General features: G+C 41.5%; 1 protein-coding gene across 1 annotated transcript; it reads left to right on the top strand.

Moving 5' to 3' along the window:
• The first annotated feature begins 218 nt into the window (after positions 1-218).
• Positions 219-707, top strand: LOC150083921 (uncharacterized). The gene has a single exon (XM_090375611.1). It carries the CDS (start codon positions 219-221, stop codon positions 705-707), a length of 489 nt encoding a protein of 162 aa, XP_090231737.1.
• The last annotated feature ends 9,581 nt before the right edge of the window (positions 708-10,288 follow it).

The following is a 10,288-nucleotide window of genomic DNA, read 5'->3' as shown; positions in this document are numbered from 1 at the left end:
GTCCTGAAAGAGTTATCGAAGAGGAGTACGAAAGTACAGGGTAGCCAAAAAATAACTTTACAACTTATAACGGCCGCCATTTTAGTTTGGTTCGAAAGTGACAATGCATATTTGACCGTCGTGCAGTTTAAACACAGGAAAATTTGTTATGGAGCTCTTAAAGATTGAACAACGCGTTCTTATATTTAAAACGCTATGAAAATCATTCGTCAGTAACGATGACCCTCAGAAAATTGCGTCCAATTCTTGACAGAAACAATACGCCTTCCAGACCCACATTTACTTGGTTATTGGCTGATTTCGAGGAAAGCGGTGCTTTGGTAGATAGACCAAGGTCAGGCCGCGTTAGAACTGCAAGCTCAATGGAGAATATTGAAATCGTGCATGAAAGTGCAGCTGAAGAACCAACAACGTCCTCAAGACGACGTTCCCAACAAATTGGAATTTCGGGGTCTTCTCTGAAGAATATTCTTAAAAAAGATTTGCATATATATCCATATAAGATACAGTTGATTCAAAAACTTCATCCTCGGGACCATGAACGCCATCCCAACTACAGTAATTCAACCTTACTCGTCCCTAATGAAGACTCGAATTTTTATGAGAAAATCATAATGAACGACGAAGCCCATTTCGACCTCAGCGGTTATGTTAACAAGCAAAATAGCCACTATTGGGGCACTGAAAATCCACAAGTGATTCATTAGCGACCATTACATCCTCGCAGAGTGACAGTGTGTGGAATTTGGTCAGGAGATGTTATTGGATCTTATTTCTTTGAAGACGCTGCGGTAATGCTGTAACTGTGAACCGCGACCACTACCGTGCCATGATCGAGAACTTTCTGTCACAGCAATTGGATGAACTGAGTTTGGAAAGCATGTGGTTTCAGCAAGATGGCGTTACATGTCACACAGCACGAGCCACAATCTAAAGTTTGAAGAGAATGTTTCCACACCGATTAATCTCCAGAAGCAGTGACATCGACTGGCCGCCAAGATCGCCAGATTTAACAGCTGCAGACTTTTTTCTGTGGGATTATCTTAAAGGACGTGTCTATGCCAACAAGCCAACTTCGATTGAACGACTAAAGAACAATATTCGAGCAGCAATAGTTGAAATATCGCCTGAAATTTGTATAAATGTTATGAGAAATGCTCTTGAAAGAGCTCGCATTTGTGTGGCCATTTGGCAGACATTATATTCCACAAATAATTGCGAGGTCCAAATAAAGCATTTATGTTAAAATATTTATTGTTTTGTCTTTATTATACGAATTATTTGAAATGAAAGTTGTAAAGTTAATTTTTGGCCACCTTGCATAAAGAATGAAAAGATATCCACAGGATTAGATCGTACGTTTTCAAAACTAATTTGCAATTGGTTTTGAAAACTTTTTCTTATTAATTTGTAATTAGTAAGAAAAGTTACGATTTTTATCTTTGTTTTAATGGAAGATGGGGAAAAAAAGAAGAAACCCGTGATGTGGATTTTTAAGAAAGATTAACAATATTTATTATATTATTAATATATCTCACGTGTCAATGAGATGCATTAACGATATTTTTTAATTTTAATATTAAGAAATATTAGTTGAAGATGGCGCTACAATCGCTACTGAAAAATTTTCGTCAGACGAAATAAGAACACGAAATAAAAAACATAAAATTTCTGCTTCATTTTTATTTTATTTATTTTTAAAATTTTTGTTTTTGATGACGTAAACAGTTAACCATAAGCGATTTTTAAACTTATTATTATTATTATTATTATTATTATTAGCTATATGGTGCAAGGAAGCCTGAGGCTTATACTGCACCAGCCAAAAAAAATTCCCGAGTTACCCTAAGAGAGAGTCAAAAGGAAATCACCAAGAAAGAGAAGAATGATGATATCCAGCTCAGGACCCTGGGTGTGCCAAGCCCATACTCACCACATGTGAGCCCCTGGGATTAATTCATCGAACAAAGATTCCCTTTATGTGTCCCAACTATTTTAATAAATTTAATAAAATGTAATATTAAGAAGCACTTATCTTTCGATGGCTTAATATTAAAAAACAGCGTCCAAGAGATGTTATGAAGAATATTAATATCTATGGTAACAATCTGAAAGCAGAAAAAATTAGATCGCTTATCAATATGGGTCTCACTTCCGATAACGACCTTTTGATCCAACAGTATTTCAACAAGGCAGTCAAAAGTAGGTTATATGTGAAATGTGGGCCATACGAAATCAAATAGTCGGAATTCGAACTTCGATTTGATGAATATGCGTGTGTGCGTGCGTTGTGTCTTAGGTACAACTCCCCCATTGTACACTGTGATGAGTAGAGAGCACTGTGAAATGGCCAGATACAAGTATGGTGTTATGTCTGCAGATTTCCTCCTGGTGGGGCATTGGCATGCCCCACTGACTTATAATGGTGTCGTCTCCTCTATTGACCCCATTTCTTCTGTCTCCTTCCTGTCTATCTGCTCGCCAGCGTATACCCCACAGGTCAAAATTTAATAGTTCCAAATTAAGTTCATTCACATTTCGGTCTTTCAATCTAGCGATCAACCCACGCAAACGTAATTTTTTTTAGGTCCTAGCCACTGAAATCTCAGGAAACTAGGTGGCAGGACCTGCCAGAGTAAACTACAACTACTGGGTACCTGGTCTGCTTCCACGGGGCGAAGTGTGGGCAACGTCGGGCCTCAGCAGGGGTCTGGCTGCTAAATGGCTAGAAGAACAATGGTACACGACATCACACACCTAAAGATCCATATACTTTTAAATCTCTGGCCTTTACAGTGAAATGTATCACACCACAATGTAAACTAAGCGGAGATGGGGGGAAACTCCTGGTGCCGTTTGACCCTAAACACACTTTACACTTTATGTCTGCGAAGTGTGTGTGTGTCTTGTTCTGTTATCTTGTTGTGTCTGGCCACTTTGCTACTAGAGAGCAGCGATCACCAGGATGGCTGCTCTCTAGTACCCGTTCACGCCACGAAGAGGCGGGCCACAACAATACGCGTACTGTCAAACGAAAGTGACAAGGTAAGAATCCCGCATCTACTAGAGGAAAAAATCAATTCCAGTGGATGCCAGCAAATCCCGTACCACTGGGAGCTTGCCCACAATATGAAGACCTCAGAGGGGTACTTATAACAAAAATAAGATACCTACCAAAAGGATTGGAATCCCATTTCATAGATACTGAGGATGAATATAGAGCATTATCCCAGTTCGCACAAGACCTCTTCATCAGGAGAAGGACATTAATCACCATCTACAATGACTGACATCAAGTACTACTATTGAGACACCAGCCAGCACAATGTAAAGGCTGCAACTAAAGATGAGTGACACAAGCACAAGGACGGAGCTTGCCCCATGAGTAAAGAAACTTGAAACAATAGCTGCCAATAGCCATATGGCGATCTGAAGAGGGCACTCTAGCCCCCTTCACCTTTAAACCTACTTCCTTGGGGGGAGGGGGGACATTTTCGTCCTCCTCTCCTCTCCACCCTATATCTTCTACTCTGGTGGGACATGGGCATGTCCCACTGAAAACTGGGGCTACCTACTCTATTGGCCCCATATTTCTGTCTTTCTCCCCCCAGCCTTCTGCCTCCCCCCCTCTCTATCTATACGCTAGCGAAAGCCCTACCCAAAAACTTAACATATCTAAATTACCTTACGCCCATAACTTGGCCTAGCAAAACTAAGCGATTCTACCCCTACGTCGACGCGTTTCTGTCTTTCTTTTTTTATTTTTTTTATTTATTTATTTATTTTTATTTATTTTTTTTTTAAGGTCCTAGCCGCCGAAATCTCAGGAAATTAAGTGGCAGGACCTGCCAGAGTGAAACAGACTACTGGGTTCCTGGTCTGCCTCCACGGGGCGTAATTGGGGCAACGTTGGGCCTCAATAGGGGCCCAGCGGCTAAACGACCAGATGAACAACGGTACAAGGCATCACACATATACAAAGTCCATACACTTTTAAATCTCTGGCTTTTCCAGTCAACTGGTTCACCCACAATGTAAACTACGCGGAGATGGGGGGAACCCCCTGTGCCGTTTGACCCTAAACACACTTACACACTTACACTTACCACTGGGAGCTTGTGGACAATGGTCCTCGATAAATTCCTGACGACGGACCTGGGTTCTGTGGCAGCGCACGCCTTCGCGGACGACTTGACATTGACGGTAGAGGCGGGCTCCAGGGCCCAATTGGAGACGCTGGCAAATCAGGCACTGCAGCGGCTACAGCAATGGACATCAAAGAACCAGCTGAAAATATCGTCAGACAAGACCTCATCGATCCTCCTAAAGGAACTCTACAACTACGACGACCCCCACAAATTAAAATCAAAAATGTAACCATCAAATTTGTGAGCCAACTGAAGTATCTGGGCGTTATCCTAGATAAAAACCTGACGTTCCAGCCGCATCTGAAATACATAAGAAAAAAATCAGAGGATACTCCGGACTGGTAACCAGAATCACAAGGAAAGATTGTGGACTCAAGAAAAAAACACTGATGCTTTACTATAAAACAACCTTCCTGCCAGCAATCACCTACGCAGCAGCGGTGTGGTATCCAAAAACGACACTGGTAGTCAACGAAAGAACACTAGAAATGACCCAAAGGACCATACTGCTATCAACAACGCGCGCTTGCAGCACGGTAAGTACACCAGAATTACAGGTACTTGCTGGAGCGCTCCCTCTAGACTTGGAGGCTGTTCGGGCGTGGCTACTGTCTTTTCTGGCCAGGGGAGTGGACGCTACCCACCAAGGATACACGACAGACCCGGCGGGCAACCTAAAAAACGAAAAAATTAGGCTTCAGACCCACCTCCTAGATTTTTGGCAGAGAAGGTGGACAGAGACTACAAAAGGCGAAGTAACAAAAAGATATCTACCAGACCTCCGGAAAATATACCCAAAGCAGCCACCGTGGTACTTCCCAGGGTACCATTTGACAACACTATTAACTGGACACGGACCCTACAAGGAGAAGCTGTTTGGCTTCGGACTCGTTGAGGACCCCAAATGCATATGTGGGGAAAGCGAAAGCCACATAATCTATGATTGTAAACACTATGACGACCTCAGAGGGCTACTAATAACAAGGTTGATCAAGGTTGGGAATAATAGGTGAAGATCACCCTAGCCCTCTTCACCTATTATTCCCACTTCCTTGGGGGGAGGGGACGTTTTATGTTCCCTCTCCTCCACCCCCAAACTTCTACTCTGGTGGGGCTTGGGCATGCCCCACTGAAAACTGAGGCTATCTGCTCTATTGGCCCCATATCTCTGTCTTTTCCCCCAATCTTCGGTCTCCCTCCCCTCTCTACCTTCATCATAGCGAAAGCCCCACACGTCAAAAACTCTCAAATGCTCTCAAAAGATGTTTAGTGATACAGTTTAAGGAGTTTTATAAAATTTTATCAGGAAAATTCCAGATTGTGATAGCCTCCATCCTGAACAAAGAATTTTATTAATTTAAGTGAAGCATGTAAGTGCTTAAAACTTAAGTCTAAATAATTGGTATTTACTCAAGAAAAGAGACATGTAAGGTGTGCGCTGATTCCTAAACTTCAGGTTTAGGTATTAAGTAGTTAACGTGAGTCTAGGAATCAAGAGATTTTAACTAATGGGACAATTTAAGTTGCTGTCTGAACTTTTTTGGACCTGGTGATCTACATTGGACTAATGATCTGTTCATGTGTAGCACAGTTGGTATTATCACCACCCTCCACACACCGGGCCAAAAAGACCTGAGTTCGAATCCAGTCAATGACGCGAAGAATTTTTAAGGATCGTTTTCATAATGTGGCTGAGTTAACCGATCTCAGTCGATTACAGCATGGTTTTTCTCCAGAAAACTTAGCTTTTCGTCCAGCAAACAGCAAATCGACCATAGAACACACCATTTACAGACATTATATTCGGCGCAATATGTCTTAGTCACCGATGTTGTAGGATACTCGAGTTTTTCGCCCAGCAAACAGAAAATCGAACTCAAAAAAACACAATTTACAGACAGTGTACACGGAGAAATATGGCCTTAATCGCTGATGGTCCTAAAATCCTACTACAACAGCACAACAACCTGTGAGGTAGAATGTTAGAAGTGTGATGTGTGGAGATTGTTTTTATGATGTGGGCTGAAGCCCACATTTTTGTAAATGGTATAATAGAATATACAGAAGCTTGTGTAAAGGATTTTTAATGATTTTATTCAGAAAAATAACACCGATAAATTTTTCACCAATCTGTGTGTAGAAGATGAAATTTCCACATTGTCCATCATCATTTTCTAATAAACAATAAAGAAAGGGCATTGTATTCTTCAAAGCTGCCTTCAATTCCAATGGAATGTTCACATACCTCCTGACAGATGGCTTACTTCAAATCTAAAAGAGTTGAAGTGAAATCTCTAAACACGATGTTTCAGAATTTGTTCAGGCTTGTTGTTGTTGACGCATCGTATCAGTTCCTTGAATCACTTCTTTTGATGATGATGGACAAGTTCTTTAGGATAAAGTGGATAAAAGGTTGAAGATCTAGTGGCACCGGGGTCTTCCCCAACCCCGCCACCAGTTCTTTAGGAGTTAGCCAGCCGTCTTCGAAACGCAAATTTGTTAATTAGAGTAAATAATTAGCTAGTTCTCGTAGATAGCACAGTTAGTAGAATCGCCATCATGTGTAACATAGGGTGGAAAAGACCTGAGACCGGAAACTCGGGTTTTTCCTCCAGTAAACCGAAAATCGAACACATAACACACGCAATTTACAGTGAATATATAGGGAGAAATATGGCCTTACTTGCTGATGCTCCTAAAAACTGTTTGGAAAACAGAATGCCTAAAGAAGAAGAAGAAACTAGAGAGCCAGCGAGAGAGAGAGAGAGAGAGAGAGAGAGAGAGAGAGAGAGAGAGAGAGAGAGAGAGAGAGAGAGAGAGGACTGTTCCGGAAGGAAAGTCAGCAAGGCAAATTGAATTAGACAATTTGAATTGAATTAGAATTCTTCAGTGGGACAGTCACATATCCAGTAATCAGGGTGGCAAGTCATCTTCATTTACATGCTTCTTTGAGATGGCGAACCGTTGGACGACTTGAAGCCCGGCAGTTGCAGGTTGGCTTAATATGTTACGCAGTGTCAACACTATGGAAGCAGTTTCCGGAGACAGGAACCGTTACAAAAAGATCTGGTCAAGGTCGCCGAGGTCTACGTCAACCACTACAGACTGCTATCTGGTTCTAACAGCAAGATGGAAGCATACAATTTGTTGTCTCTTGAGGTTGTTGCAGCCACAGGTGAAAACATTTCAAGGCTCAAAAGGCTCAAAACAAGTGGAGTCTACGCAAGGAAGCTAGTGGTTTGTATCCCATTAAACTCAAACCACAGCAGAGCTCGTCGAAACTGGTGCCAAGAGCATGTCCCTCCAACATCAGAGAGAGGGACACTTACGGTGAAGGTGGGGTTCTCGTGTAGGGCGAAATAATGATGAATGGCCGCACCCCTTTTCATGTTTTTGATAGTGGTACCGTAACTGCGCAGAGGTACCGAGAACAGATCCTCGAACTGTATGTGCGACGTTTTAGGAGTGCAGTTGGCCCAATTTTTTTTTTTTTTTTTTTCACGCACGACAACGCCACTGCACATAGGGCTCTAGTGGTTGAGAAATATTTTGAAACTGAACATAATCGAACGACTACCATGGACAGCACGATCAACAGACTTAAATTCGATCGAACATGTGCTGGACGCCATTGGGTGTCGCATTGCACGCCGACCGCCAACTCCTAGAGGTGAGCTGGTGGAGGAATGGGGTTTGTTGCCACAGAATCTTATAGAAATCCGTATATGGAGTGAGGTTCACCGCTGTCAGGCCTGTCTAGCCGTTGGAGGGGATCATACGCCATGCTGATATCATTTGACGGTATTTTTGTATATGGCCAAATGATATTCGAGCATCTTGTATCGGCTTCTGTAATTTGAACGTTTTGAGAATTCATATACAACCCCTATAAATGTCCCTTATACCTGTCTGAAGTTTCTCGCTGTCTTTTCATTTCATCGTTCTTCTTCTATGATACACCACCATACCAAATTTTGTCCCGCTTCATTGCAATTTGCACGAGTCACACCAGGTTTTCTACGTGTTCTGTTCATTTTGTTGAGCAGTGTAGTACTACCTCCATACGAGGGGATATCAAAACTTTCGTACCCTTCCCTAGAAATAATAGCCCTTGAAACTTCACAGGAACTTTAATCCTTTTTTATGTACTCTCCATGACAGTAACACATTTCTCCCATCTACGGATCAGTTGTTTATTGTCTTGCTCATAGAAGTCCACACTTTTTGCCTGAAACCACGATTCCACTTCATTCATTGATGACTTCATGAGACGAATCAAAGCGGCGTCCACGCATTGATTTCATTTCTCGAAACAAGAAGTCTAACGGTGCTAGGTCAGGTGGGTGCTATAGTAGTTCGAAGCCGCACTGGGCAACAAAGTTGGTGGTGGCAACGGCCGTGTGAGTCGGTGCACTGTCTGACAGAAGACGGACGCCTTTGGCTAACATTCCACGCCTTTTAACATTCAATGCATTGCGTAACTTTTTCAAGAGATTTCTGTAGTATTCTCCGGTAAGTGTGGAACCACGAGGTAGATAATCTATCAGGGAAACCCCTTTTCTGTCCCAAAACAGCGACAACATGACCTCCTTCGCAGATGGAGTGATCTTTGCCTTTTTGGGAAGTGGGGAGAAGGTGTGCTTCCACTATTTGACATGTCTTTAGTCTTCTGATCATACTGGTACACCCAGTATTCCTCATTTGTCACCAACTGATCAAAAATGTTCTCAACATCCGAATCCGCAAATACAACAGTTGGAGAGAACGACATTGCTTCTGCAAAGGCGTCAGCAATCTTGGACATTAGACATGTACAGATGGTCAGGTAAAATATTTGCGCGGTAGCACAGTGATATCGTCACCGTCCTCCCCACACCGGGGTGGAAAAGGCCCGGGTTCGAATCCCGTCGATGACGCGAGGAACTTTAGTGGACTTTTTTTCACTCCGTGGCTGAGTTAGTCGATCTCAAGCGTAGATAGCAAGGTCCCCTTCCTATCTACGCCTAGGATGGACAATTCTGCACATAGCTTTCATTTCTTCAATTCCTGAGCTTTCTTGCCCTGCAAATGCAGGAACTTGATCACTGCTCGATATAGAAACTGGTTTTCCTATAACCTCGTTTTTCTATAACCAGTGATTCTTTCCAAGTGAAGACAATTTCGACGATGAACATTACGCATTTCTTAGTTTCTGCTCAATGATTTTGTAATTGTTTCTTGTATAATCACAATCTGGAAATTATGATAGTTTAGGGGAAAAAATGGCTCTATACAGTCCAGCATAAAAACAAAAAACTGACTTAAGAAATTCGGCCATTTTAATTTTAAAACAAGTCCTTCTAAGTTATGATAAAAGTATGATAGACAAGACATTTCCAGATGGTTTTTGAAAGATTTTTTATTAAAATATCGGACTATGTTTGGTTGAAGATCGAGATGCAATGAAACACTCGTTTTGTGAAATTCGAATATCACTATTATAACATACTTAAGCGTAAAGAAGTCTTATCTTAGAAACAAACTTCCTCTTTGGTATTGGTAAGTAAGCAATCATTTTTGGTAAATCAATGACTAATAAGCTGTAACTGCAATAAGTTCAGGAGAGCACAATAAGAGACATTTAGTGATAATTATATTTTATCTCATCCCAAATAAAACGCAAGTGGATCAAGATAATCCTCAATTGCAAGAAGCGATGTTCACATTGCTTCTTGCAACTCTGATAATTAACACCCACGAAAAACAACCAAAAATACGCCAGCTAAGTGATTGATTTTTTTTTTTCTGTTCCCTTTGGAAATGTGTCCCAGATGGCGCACAATGAACAGCAGATAAATAGAAATGAAGCAGCCGATAAAAGTTCATTCTTGTTTATTTCTTCCAGTGACGGTGTGTCGTCTGCTGACGCCTGTAGGTAAGCTTTTCAATTACTCTTAATTAGATACTTCGGCCATTAAATCTTTACGAGTGATTAATTGAATTTTTTCCCTAATTAATTAATCCAATCAAGCTTGTACGCAATTAAGGAACGAATTTTTTTTTTTTAAGGCTTTAATGAATGGAATTGTGGGTGGATCTTCCCTTATCGACTATCGATTCCAAGTTTAACGACTCAAAAAGTGAAAATTAATGTTGTTCTA

Source organism: Mastigoproctus giganteus, chromosome 6 (genome assembly GCF_048544385.1).
Source record: "Mastigoproctus giganteus isolate SK-2022 chromosome 6, ASM4854438v1, whole genome shotgun sequence".
Lineage (NCBI taxonomy): Eukaryota > Metazoa > Arthropoda > Arachnida > Uropygi > Thelyphonidae > Mastigoproctus > Mastigoproctus giganteus.
The sequence above is the reverse complement of the archived record's forward strand: the minus strand, read 5'-3'. Positions and strand labels throughout refer to the sequence as shown.